Source organism: Martes martes, assembly GCF_963455335.1.
Source record: "Martes martes genome assembly, chromosome: 16".
Classification (NCBI taxonomy): Eukaryota; Metazoa; Chordata; class Mammalia; order Carnivora; family Mustelidae; genus Martes; species Martes martes.
This window is the reverse complement of record NC_137904.1, coordinates 11886002-11899352: the sequence shown is the minus strand read 5'-3', so window position 1 is coordinate 11899352 and position 13351 is coordinate 11886002. Positions and strand designations below refer to the sequence as shown.

At 40.5% G+C, this 13351-nt stretch overlaps 1 protein-coding gene across 24 annotated transcripts in view; it reads left to right on the top strand.

The window, feature by feature from the left end:
• NCOR1 (nuclear receptor corepressor 1) overlaps window positions 1–13351 on the top strand; it is a gene marked incomplete at its 3' end in the record, with an annotated part of 150928 nt that overhangs the window by 107293 nt on the left and 30284 nt on the right. For 15 of the 24 annotated variants that reach the window (XM_080825869.1, XM_080825877.1, XM_080825863.1 and 12 more), the window contains 6 exons: window positions 3712–3885; window positions 4626–4786; window positions 9167–9287; window positions 9385–9486; window positions 9820–9920; window positions 12307–12475. In XM_080825869.1, the coding sequence (XP_080681995.1) occupies window positions 3712–3885; window positions 4626–4786; window positions 9167–9287; window positions 9385–9486; window positions 9820–9920; window positions 12307–12475 (828 nt within the window). The remainder of the gene's footprint in view (window positions 1–3711; window positions 3886–4625; window positions 4787–9166; window positions 9288–9384; window positions 9487–9819; window positions 9921–12306; window positions 12476–13351) is intronic. The other 9 variants (XM_080825866.1, XM_080825872.1, XM_080825865.1 and 6 more) reach the window with 1 other exon arrangement.

The window sequence follows — 13351 nt, the reverse complement described above, 5'->3', positions numbered from 1 at the left end:
GAGCTTTTAGTATATTGCACGTGGAGAATTCTCAGTTGCTAACTCGGTAATTGACGCAGTGTGTACTCAGTAATTACATGTTGAAGGAATAAATTAAATGGAGTATAAATGGACTTAGCAGAAGTGTTTGTCTTTTGAGCAGTCCAATTATGAGAAAATCTGTCATGATGAGAATGATAAATTATAGAGTAATTTAAAAGTCTATTGATGCATTCCTTACATAAATGATTTAGCATAAGTGTTGGGAGAAGAACTAAAACCTAGAAAAAAGTGACATTCAAATGGTATTTGTCAGAGTCATGCTAAAGCTGAACATTATTTAGTTAATAATATCTGGACCATTCTATAATATGCATATCATATGGTTATTTTAAGACCTCAGTATCTTTTCTTAATCTGCTTTACGAGTTGGGTTGTATTTGGAAGCTGGAGAGACTAAATCAGGCTAAATCCCAAATTCTGGGACTCTAAACAATGAACTGCATTTCTCTGTGGTCAGTCGCATTAATCCATGTGGTTGAGATCAGAGTGGTATCCTAATTTTTAATCATAATGCAGTGTAATACTGTAATTATATTTTTCGTTACAGTCATACTGAGATGTTTATTAATATGACATCAGTTTGGTTCAAGGTGACTGTAGAAACTAGGGTGGTTTACATTTTATCTCAAGGTTAAGTTTTGTTTTAGCTCATGTAGTATGTTTGTGTAGTTACTTAACCAAGTGCCCAAAGACTCTCCTGAATTTATAGCTATCCATAGTTCAGTGGAAAGGATTATTTCCCTTATACTTACACATCTCCCTTGTATAAGTATATATTTTTACTTATATTGCTTGTATGCATAATGTTTGATACAGATGTTTCCAATGCAACATCATAGAACAGTTTATAGAATGTTAAATACAGTGGGAATGTTTATTTACCTGTAAACCATCGCCAGACTGGCATAGTTCACTTGAATTAGGACATGGTTTTGACTTTTCCCTTCATGGTCTCATTTAGAAAGTAACAGGCAGCATCTGTTTGATTGCATCGTAATGCTAGCGAGTGGCACAGTTACTGTAGGTGTACCCTTTCTAAGTGGCATAAGCCTTTCCATCTGTAGAAACATCTAGGAAAAACCTGAGAGAACAGTTGTTTTCACTTTCCAGGAGCATTTACACAAGGTAACCCCTACTTCAGCGTGAAGCCTTTTCCCTGGAGTGAGGGAACTCAAATGTACACACATAGAGAGAGTTAGAATTGAAATTCCAGTTCAGGTTTAACAGAATCAGTTCAGTCCAATTAGGAGTTAATTCTTCTCTGCACCTAATTTAATCTGTTTATTTTCTTGTTTGTTTTTTTCAGCCTGAGTACATGATGATTTAAATACCTGTATTTAGAACCATCTAAATTTCTGCTTTTTCTTTTTTTTTTTCTGCTTTTTCTTTAATACTACCTTGACAAGATAGTTTCTACATTATTAGAAACTTACTGGAAATGGTAAAACACAGAATTTATAATAATAATTTTACCATGTTAAATTATCTAGAAAGGAAGACATTTTCTTTTTTAAGTTGGTTTCTTTTATAAATCTGCACAGCATTGGAACACTTAATCTAATTCAATATATTAATGTCTAAGAAGGGAAGAGTACCATCATCTTTTCTTTTTTTCTTTGCTAAAGATTTTATTTATTTATTTGATAGAGATCACAAGCATGCAGAGAGGCATGCAGAGAGAGCAGGGGTGGGGGCAGGAGCAGACTCCCTGCTGAGCAGAGAGCCCAATGTGGGGCTCAGTCACAGGACCCTGAGATCATAACCTGAGCCAAAGGCAGATGCTTAACCCACTGAGCCACCCAGGCACCCCGTGGAGTACCATCATCTTGATGGATACCCCACAAGCATCTGAAATTCAACCCTCAGTGCTTCAGGGAGACATTATTGCCATGTGGGGTTTAAAAAATTTTTTTTCTATTTACTTTTTTGGGGGGGGTTTGTTTTTTGTTTTGTTTTGTTTTATTTTGCCGTGTGGTTTTGAGATCAGAGTCAGGCTTACGCTGCTGATAGCATACCTTGGAGGCAAGACTGTGATTCTTTTAAGGGTCAGTTTCCTCATCTGTGAAATGGTGTTAATAATCTCATTGGTCATGAGGGCTCAGTGAGATAATTCATGTAATTCACAGTGCTCTGCACAGAGTACAGTGTTAGCTAGTATTACTAGAATTGTTTCTGGTTTTTATTTTTTTAATTTTAAATTTTTAATTTAATTTAATTTTTTTGTTTCTGGTTTTAAAAAATACCTCAGTGAGCTGGAGAACTCTTTATGCCATCTTCCACTTAATAGGGAAATGCTAGAGATCTTCTCTTGGGATAGAAACTCTCCAACTACTACTTACTGTAGTGCAGTAAAGAAAAAAAGAAACAAAGATAGAAGTAGCTATTTGAAGGGAGAAGACAAATCATTGTTCACAGGATTAGATAATCTACCTAGAAAGCCTATAAGAATCAACTGAAAAGTGAGTAGAACAAAAAGGAAGGCTCATTAAGTTTCTCAGGAAAAAATGGTCTACAGAAATCCACATCTTTCTTTCCTGTAGCTCTGCAGTAATCATTTGTACAAGTAAACTCATGCATTGAAAAAGATGGCTTTCCTAGCAAGAAAATGTAAAGTACCTACAAATAATTTTTAGCAGGGAATGTGTAAATAAGACCTATATGAAAAAGACTAGATTCCCCAGAAAGCTCATTATGAATAGAGCATCAGGTCTCCTGTATTCATAAATTTAATGCAAGTCTAATGAAAATTCCAGTGACATTTTGTTGGGAGAATGATTTTAAATTTCGATTTATCTGGAAGAATAAATGTAAGACTAGGTAAGCAAAAGAATAATAAAATGAGTGGGAATTTGTTTCGGCGGACATTAAAATAGCCCACATCTAAGTGGTTTGGGTTATGGATGATTTTCATTTTCCTTTGTGCTTTTCTGATTTTCCAAAATTACAATGTCAATTTCATTTTAAAAAGGAAAAAAATTATATAATGTATGTAATTGTATGTATTTTTAAGTCTTAATGTGACTGCATATTTGATAAACTCTTTAAATGCTCAAAGTTGTTTTATGCTTTATGTGGAGGTAAATTATATGAAGTAATTTTTATTAGCATTATGGTAGTAAAATTCCCAGTTTATAAGCTTGTGTAGATTTTTTGGATTAGTTTGATCTGTGTCAAAAATTTAATTTTAACTAAATTTTAATTTTAATTAAATTTAATTTTAATTTCTCTGAATATTAAGTGGTGGGTTTCAGCAGGCTAAATTGAAGAGCTGAAAATCTCAGAGCTATGACTGATTCAAGAAAGACTTGAATTCACCAAATGGCTGGATAATCTGATGTTTACCTGTTGTGACCTTTATTGGATGTGAAAACACCTGGTTTTCCTAAGAAGAAGAAAGAGAAGTTCTTTGTCCTTTAAAGGGAAAAATCGTAATTGAATATTTGAGGGTTTTATTAGGTCATAGTGATGGTGCGTACACAGAAGATTTAGATGTATAGGGTTTTTAAACCTCTCTGTGGGTGGGTTCCCCCCCTCCCCCGCCAAGGAATTTTAGATTTTAATATTAGTATATAGTCGGATCTGCCCCTGGATGGTGTGGGCTTGGTCCTTTCACACTTACTATTTTAATTTGGGGTTCTTCCCTTACTTTGATAACTTTAACTTTCATAGGAAAATCAGTCGCCTATATGCCTTATGCTGAGGTCAGACGTGCCCTAGAGCAGGAAGCACAGATGCACAATACCGCAGCAAGGTCAGCCTCACCGTGTAGGCTCTCTCCGAGAGAAGCCAGTAAAGCCGCTCCGCAGCCTGGTATGAGTGCAGCCCGCTCTAGTGTCCCTCCAGGTAAATATCGTTCCTCTGCGCAGTGGCTGCTGGCCATCTCCCTGCAGATGCGAGACATGGGGGGTGTGATCTCGTGAATGAACTGCCTTTCCCGGACACGTCCTTCCTGTTTCAGAATTATTTTCTTGTTTCTCTGCATCCCATCGTCCGTTCTATTCAGTTGAGATTCACTGGGCCCCTGGGGAATTTTGTTCCCACATGCATACTGTGACACTGACTGGCTTTCAAGAGTCCATATACTTCGAGAAAATCTTTAGATTCCCCTCCCTGACACAAGAAATTCCGATCTTTGAGAGCCAGAGTCGTAAATGTCTCTCTAAGTATGCACGATGTAGAGAGGCGTGCAGCTGGCGGTCGGCCGTGTGTGCGCGTTCTCCCCAGTGGTACTTTGAGCTGCCCCTAAGAAGCAGGTCCAGCGAGGGACAGCGAGAGAGAGACTATGAAAGACAGTCACTTGCCTGTGCTCAGCAGAGATCGTTTGAAATGAACATCAGCTTGCAAGCTCTGGTTTGACAGGGAGTTGAATATTTCAACCTCACAAATACCATGTGTGACCTGAATATGTATATGGGTTTAATTCAAGTTGAAAGAAAAATTCAAAATAGAAGTGTTCCTCCTCAGCCTCATCTTGCAACTTAAAATTCAATGTGTGATATAAAAATTCAGGAATGACTGAGATAGAGTGTTGCAAACTACGAAACTGACGATTTTAAATCATTTTTTTCCCCTCCCCTTAAAAGTCCTGCAGCCTGCTCCACATCAAGTGATAACGAACCTCCCTGAAGCGGTTCGGCTTCCCACAACTAGACCCACCAGGCCACCTCCGCCTCTCATCCCATCATCCAAAACCACAGTGGCTTCAGAGAAACCATCTTTTATCCTGGGAGGCTCCATCTCACAGGTAAAATGCCTTCCCTGCCCAGGAAATTTCTGTTGAGTTTTGCTTTGGTAAAAGTTCTCCCTTTTGGTCACTAATGTGTCAGAATTAGTAAATAAAAATCCATCTGTGTGTGAAAAGATGATGACCAGAAAATATGGCAGTCATCATCTTCCGTGCCGCACACAGGAAGTTTGTGTGAGTTGGGTGCCCAAAGTGAGTGCCCGCGGCACACCATCTGGCTTGACTGGCACTTCTGTGCCCTGAGGTTCAGTTAGCCTAGATGGAAGAGGAGTTTTTTCAAGTCCTAGAGTATGTGTTGACTGTTGAAAGGCTCTAAATATTAAATTGTGGTTGACTGATAAGCCCCAGTTGGTTCTGACTTTGGCCGTTATAGCTTTCTTTTTTCCCCTCTGGTGCATTGCTGTCTACATCCATAACATATATCTAAATACGGCCTTATCTTAATGGTTGAGAAGTTTTGACTGATGCATGCGACCAGCAGGGAGCGCTCTCCTGTCGGGTAATGAACCATCACATCACTTCCGAAGCTTCTCTTAGCGCCTTCTGCCCGAAGCAGCCACTGGTTCGCTTCCTGTTGGCACAGATCAGTTTTGCCTTTCATATAGATGATCTCCAACAGTGTGTACTCTTCCGTGTCCGTCCTCTTGAACTTAATGTAATGGCTGTAGGGATTCATACAGGTTTTGTGTAATCAGTAGTTTCTTCTTTTTTATTGCTGAATACTGCTGCGCTGTGGGGACACATGCCGGTTTGTTAACCCGAGTTCTCATTAGTGGAAGCCAGAGCTGTTTCTGGCTCTTGGCTGTAGTGAACAAAGCAGACACGAACGTTCTTGTACTGGCTCCTTATAGACATTTGATTTGATTTCTCTTGCGTAATCAACCCCCGGAGAGAGCACTTGCTCGATAATATGTGTGTTTTACTTCTTGATTTCCCACAGTGGGTCCACTGCTGCCCGAAAAGTAAGCCTTCATGTTGCTTCATTTGCTCTTGGCAGTCTTTTTTATTTTCGTCATATTTCAATGTGGCATTTAGTTTGCATTTCCCTGGCAGCAAATGAGGTTGAACACTGTTTTGTATGCTTATTGGTCATTTATATGTCTGATGGTGAAGTGACTGTCATTATCTGCTTTTATTGGTTTTTTTTTTTTGGTTATTAGATTGCAGAAGTTCTTTACATATTGTGGATGAAAGGGCTCAGATATTAAAATATTTTCTCTTTTCTGTGGCTTGTGTGTTTCGTTACTGGTGTGTTTTGATGAACAGAAATTTTAAATTTTGATGAAATGTTTATGTAAATTTTTTCTCTTATTCTCTAAGAAACCTTTGCTTCATGGTTGTGGGGATATTCTTGTGTTTTCTTCTGAAAGGTTTATAGTTTGGGCTTTTACGTGTAGTTTGGTGGTCACGTGAAATTAAGTTTTGTGTGCAGCCTGAGGTGAGGATCAGCGTTCATTTATCCTTTTGGGTTTGCAGTTCCAGTAACACCAGTTAAAAAGTCTTTTCTTTCTCCATTTGATCAGTTCGGTGCCATCGTCAAAAATGATTTGGCTCTGTGTTTGGTCTCTCTCTGGACTATCTGTTCTGTTCAGTTGATCTACTTGCCCATAGTTTTGTCAGCACCACAATTGTGATTATTGTAGCTTTATGGTAAGTCTTGAAATCATGTGGTAGGAGTCCTGTAAGGGCTTTTATATTTTAAGATCAGTTTGGCTCTTCTATGACTTTGGCGTTTCCATATAAATTATAAATGTCAGCTTCTAACAAAAATTCTGCTGGGATTATGGTAAAAGATTGCATTAAATCTATAGATTATTTTGGGTTAGAAAGGAAGGTCTTTTTTTATTTATTTATTTGAGAGAGAGCATGAGAGGGGAGAAGGTCGGGTGCGGGGGAAGTACCCCTCCGGCCCCCCCCTGGAGCTGGGAGCCCGATTCGGGACTCTGTCCTGAGACTCTGGGACCGTGACCTGAGCCGAAAGCAGTTGCTTAACCAACTGAGCCACCCAGGCATCCTAGAAATGATCTTAAGAATATTGAGTCTTCTGTAATCCATGAACATGTTTATATTTCCATTAATTTAGGTCTTTAATTTGTCTCAACAATATCTCATAGTTTTCACCGTAGATGTTTTGTTAGATGTATTTTATGTTTTTATAAATATTATTTTTTAAAATTTCATTTTCCAGTTCTTACAGGTATATAAAAAAAAGTTGACTCTTTTAATCTTCACTTTTTCTCCTGCAGTGTTTACTTCTTTGCTTCTTGTTTTGTTTTTGTTTTTTTTGGAAGGAGAATAGATTTCTTAGGATTTTCTATGTGAGCATGTCATCTGCAAATCAAGATAGTTTTACCTCTTTCTTTATTGAACTGGCTAAGGTAGAACTTTTAGTACTGTGTTTATTTTCTTTTTAAAGATTTATTTGAGATAAAGATATTTATTTGAGAGAGAGAACAGGGAGGGAGGGGGGAGAGGGAGAGAGCAAATCTTAAGTAGGCTCCTGGCCAAGCAAAGAGCTAGGAGCCTGATGTGGGGCTCCATCAGCCCAGTGTGGGGCTTGATCCCACAACCCTGAAATCATGACCTGAGCTGAAATCAAGAGTCAGATGTTTAACCAACTGAGCCACCCAGGTGCCCCATAGTACAATCTTCAAAAGAAGTGGGAAAGAGGATATGCTTTCCTTGTTGCCCGTTTTAGGAGGGAGGCATTCAGTATCTTCCTGGTAGGTATGTTAACTGTAGACTTTTCATAGGTGCTTTCCATCAGATCGAAGAAGCTTCCTTATTTTCTTTTTTTGCTGAGAGTTTTTTTGTGTTTTTTTTTTAACTTCAGAATTTCTGCATGGTTCTTTTTTTTATGATTTCTTTTTGTTGATATTCTTTGTATAGGGAAACATCATTTTCATACTTTCATTTAATGCTTTAGACATGATTCCCTGTAGTTTGAACATATTTATGATAGCTGATTAATGATATAATGGTCTTTTTCTGGCAAGTCTAAAGCCCAGGGACAGTTTTTATTCAGTGCATTTTCCCCCCATGTGTGGGTCATGCTTTCTTCTTTGTTTCAATTTTTGGTTAAAAACTGGACATTCTGCATAAGGTGGCAGCTGAGGCAATCAGATTCTCCTCTCTCCGGAGGGTCTGCTGTTGTTGCTTTTGTTTTGTCGATGCTTGCTTTCTGGCTTTTCTGAACTAACTGTGAAGTCTGTGTTCTGTGACATGTGCAGTCGTTGCTGTCTCTACCTGCTGGCCAGCTAAGGCTTGACAGACTTCGTGGCTGGAATGCTTACGTGTCCCGGTCTTTGCCGAGTGGCTCTCTGTGTGTGTTGGGGCACACCTTCAGCCTTCAGCCAGGCAGCTGGCAACTCTGTCTTAGTCTTCACTTCCTGCTTTCACAGAGCTTTACGGCCCACCAGAGTTGAGCACTTCAGGCCTTCTCTGGTCTCTCCTAGGCATCTGTACAGCCTCGCATATTCCCGTGGCCTTCGGATTGCTAGGAACATGTTCAGACCTCTTTGAACATCTCATTTCTTAGCTTTTCCTTTTAAGGTTTTTGCTTACCTTGTTGCCTCAGTGTTGCCTCAGGCAGTGAAGAAGTTAAAGCATTTGACGCTGATTGTTTTTGACAAGCATGCACCTTCTTCCCCACAGGTCCGAAAAGGACAGCCTTGCAGATGGGTCTTCCAGGGAACCATCAGACAAGTCAAATAATGACAGTTACTTGGGAGTGATGCTTTTAAGGAGCTCCAAACCCTCTTCTTTGCCCTCTGGTGGCTGCCAGGCTGATGGTTTTCAGCATAATTGAGGACTGTTGATTTTCAGGGCTACCAGTGAGCTTGGTGGGAGCATATGGGAGAGGAGATAGAACAAGTTCAGATGCCACAAAACTCACTCTTCTTAACCTAGATTTTGTTAGTCTTCTTGAACAAACGCACACAGATTTCCATAAGCCTTCAGTTAATTTCCAAATTAAAAGGTTGATTCTTACCATTTTTGCTGGTTTTCTGGTTGCTTTTATTGAGGAGAGTTTTCAGAAGTCCCTACTCTGCTGTTTTTACTGTCACTGTCCTATAGCAGTTTTTTGAAGAATAAATATTGTTAAGAATAGTAGCTTACATTTTGAGTGTACTGTTAAGTGCTTTGTTTATGTAATCTGTTACCTAATATTAGTTATGTGAAATTTATGGCTATTTCAGAAGACCTCTTGCTTTAAAAATATTTTTAATCAATCTATTAGGATTTTCTTGCTTTTCCAATACTTGTCCTTAATTTTGGGCAATGGGGGTATAAATTCTTATAAACAGAAACATGAACATATGTTTATTGTTGACCTTGTGAACAGACAGTGTTATTTTAGTCTTCTAAAATTATTTTTAGGGCACACCTGGCACTTATTTGACGTCTCATAATCAGACTTCCTACACTCCAGAAGCAGCTAAGCCCTCAGTGGGCTCTATCTCTCTTGGACTGCCGCGGCAGCAGGAATCTGCCAAATCAGGTCAGTGGGTAAATACTCGAAAGGTTCCTGCACTTGCGGCATCACGGGCGGTAACTCAACACTTGATCTCCACTTTTTCTCTCGCTTTGGTCCATAGCTACCGTGCCCTACATCAAGCAGGAAGAATTTTCTCCCCGAAGCCAAAACTCGCAGCCTGAAGGTCTCTTGGTCAGGGCACAACACGAAGGAGTGGTCAGAGGTAAAATACGCTGTTTGGCAGAAATATTAAACTTTTGTTTCCAATAAATGTATTAAAGTCATTAATACGTTTTATAATGTTGGGTTCTTAAATTAGAGCCTTTGCGTTCTAAATTTATTCCTTCTGTATGAAAATAATTCAAGATTTTGAAATTCCGCGTTTTAGCAATCCTTTTTAATAATTGTAATATTTTGAAAGTGCATTTCAGTAAAACACAGCTATTCTTCTTATACAGCTGTTTCCTTCTCTTACCCCTCTTCCAAGTAGGGGGTGAGTTTTGTTTGTTTGCAGTGGTAGAAGGTGTAACTTACCCATCATTTTGCTTTCATTCAGGTACCACGGGAGCCATTCAGGAAGGAAGTATAACTCGGGGAACGCCAACCAGCAAAATTTCCATGGAAGGCATCCCGTCCCTGCGGGGCTCCATCACTCAGGTTAGTTGTGATCATTCCTGATGCGCTAGACAGTAGCTAATGAGAAAACTAGAAGTCGGGTCTCAAGAGCTCTGGCTGTTCCAGCAGTATGGCTCTGTGGTTAAGTTGCTCCTTGTTCTGGATTGCAGAATTGGGTCTCAGTGGTAATAAACCCAGATCCGTAAATTGTCTGCAGAAGGGCATTAATGTGATCATTTTGACCACCAGCTATATTATCTGTTCTGTGGGTCATTTGAAAGGGTCAGTGATTTGCAAATTGGCAGAAGAAACAAGTTGATGCAGCTCTGTCTTCCTGGCAAGGCTTTTTTTTTTTTTTTTTAAAGATTTTATTTATTTATTTGACAGAGAGAGAGAGAGCATGACAGGGAACACAAGCAGGAGGAGTGGGAGAGGGAGAAGCAGGCTCCCTGCCAAGCCGGGGACCTAATGCCAGGCTCCATCCCAGGACCCCAAGATCATGACCTGAGCCAAAGGCAGATGCTTAATGACTGAGCCACCCAGACACACACACACACCCTCCCCCACCCCCTGCAAAAGCTTTTACCATGTGTGCAGCTCAAATAGAAATGGAAAAAAAAAATCATTATAAATTACTTGCTCGCTTTTGCCTCTTGTGAAAAAGAAGGTCTGCGGTCCCAGCGTGTAAGCCACCTGGCTAGGGTCTCATGCTAAACTCGAAGATACGGGCGACATTGATAGAAGCACCGAAAGTCAGATATCTTCTTCCAGTTTCAAGCTCAATAAATTGCCACTTTTGATTAAGAAAAGTTCCTCCTTGTCCTCCGTTTGACGTTAATTTCAGTTGGAAGTGTAACAGTCCATAGCCTCCTTATTACTGTAGATCTGGGAAAGGAAAATTCTCTTTTGGGAAGTCATTGTAAACAGAATCCTGTGGTTTTTGCATGTTGAACCTTGTTCCCTAGGCCAGTGGCTAAAGTTGTGGCTCCCGGGCCAGCACCGTTAGGCCTGTAAATGGTCAGGCCCCAGCCCAGACTTCCTGAAGTCTCAATCTGGGGGGGCAGACTGTGTTTCCCACCCTCTAGTGGTTCTGCTGTGGGCACATCTGAGAACTGTGCCCTGGAGCCTTGCTGGTCAAGTGTAGTCTGTATCCTAGAGATCAGCGTTGCTTGGGAGCTTGTTAGGTTAATGCAGAAATTTTAGTTCCCACTTCCGACCTATGAATCAGGGTCTCCATTTTAACAAGACCTGGTTTACGGAGTATATGGCCTAGTGACCTCGGAAGTTAATGTGAACTCTACACATCTCTCCTTCTACATTTCACCAAAGTATACATCCTGAAACTAGTTTTCAAAACAAGCAAACACTTTAATAGTAGAGGCAGAGGGGAAATAAATGCTTTATGCATATTCCCTTTTCTCGTTCGTTTTCACTCTAGTAACCAGGCTGTGGGCAGGAAGGCAGAATGAAGTGAATGGAGGGAGGCTAGGCTTTCCTCTGTTCATTTCCAGTCCAGTCTGTCCACACCAAGTGAGCCCTTCTGCAGTGGGTGTTAAAGATTTCCAGATATTTACTGCCGAGCCCACTGAATGGCTGGACAAGTAAATGTTCTGTTCTTGTCATGCTTCCTGCACTGAGCGTGTGGTTTCAGATTGTCCTCACGAGAGTTTTGGAGACACCAGTTGTGTGAGTGGGCTGTGTCTGGGCCTGCCACTCCCATCCCAACCCCAGCAGCTCACTTGTACAAAGTTCGCGCCCAGTAGGTTCCATGAATGATTTCTGTGGAAGGAAGGGTTTACTGCTTAAAGGAGGGCTCGGAAAGAACTGTGCCCGTAGGTAACCCAAAAGAGGACTGATCAGTGGTGGTGAAGATTCTGACGATGTGATCTAAACTGAATCCATAGCACAGGGTGGGGGAGTCTTGAGTTTTGTCCTTCGTACTTCCCCTTCCCCGCCCCGGATCACCAGAGGTCAAACCCAGTAGACAGTTTAGGAACTGCAAGTTCTTTTTTCCTCTTATCACAATGGGAGAGAAGGTTGCAGTATTCTAAATTTAGAAGTTAATTTATTGTCTTATTTTTATTAGACGTTTTGAAAAAACATATTACACTTAAATGATTCTCGGCCTTTTAAGACAAGATTTTTTTTTTTTTTTCCTGAGAGCTAAGAGGCTTGACTTCAAGGTGGGGAAGAAAGTTCGTTTGACTCCTACACCTGTCCCCATTTTAAGTTTTGTGGGGCAGGGCTCAAGGATGAAGTTACAATATTTCTTTTTATGTTTGTAAAACCTTAATGTCCGGGTTCTTCTCATGTCTTTGTCCTTTCTTCTTTGAAGATATGGGTGGATATGACTCTCAGTGCGGTAGGTTAAGTTTTCTGAGCATCTCGTGTCTCTAAACCTGAATGTTTGTGTTTGATTTGATGGCAGGGTACCCCAGCGCTGTCGCAGGCTGGCATACCAACTGAGACGTTGGTGAAGGGATCCATTTCTAGAATGCCCATTGAGGAGAGCAGTCCGGAGAAAGGCAGAGAGGAGGCCGCATCAAAAGGTCATGTTATTTATGAAGGCAAAAGTGGACACATCTTATCCTACGACAGTAAGTATGATGTCTGTACTCGGAAGCCAGTACTGTGTTAGGGATTGGAAACATGGGCTCTGGTTCCCCGCATACTTGTTTGGGGAAGTTCATTCTCCCTTCTTGTGGAAATTTTGTGAAAATTTAACTGAGATGGTCAGTGAAAATGATAAACAGTGCAGAGCCCGTAGTACATGGTTCTGTGAGTGATAGCTAACATCAACTGTGGCCAGTGGATTTAGCCTAAGAAAAGAATCTTTAACTTCAGTAGAATCACTTTTCTTTTCTTTCTTTATTTTTAAGATTTTATTTATTATTTGTGAGAGAGAGGGCGTGCAAGAGAGCAAGCATGAGTCAGGGAGAGGCAAAGGCAGAAAGAGAAGCAGGCTCCTCTCTGAGCAGGGAGCCCGATGCGGGGCTCGATCCCAGGACCCTGGGATCATGACCTGAGCCAAAGGCAGATGCTTAACCACTGAGCCACCCAGGCCTCCCCAAGAATTAGGAAGTAGATAATAATCTAATAATCCTGGAAAGAGTATTGAATTTAAATTCTTTTTTTTTCTTTTAAGATTCTATTTATTTATTTGGCAGAGACACAGCAAGAGAGGGAACACAAGTAGGGGGAGTGGGAGAGGGAGAACGGGAGTGGAAGAGGGAGAAGCAGGCTTCCCGCTGAGCAAGGAGCCTGATGCGGGGCTCGATCCCAGGACCCTGGGATCACGACGGGAGCCGAAGGCAGATGCTTAACAACTGAGCCACCCAGGCGCCCCGAATTTAAATTTTTAATTTAAATTATTTTAATGTCTGTGTGTGTGAGCATTTTCTTTAGATATATTCTTAGGTTATATTTTCTCACTGATGTTACAAGAATGACTCAGTTATGGTTAAAAAAAAAAA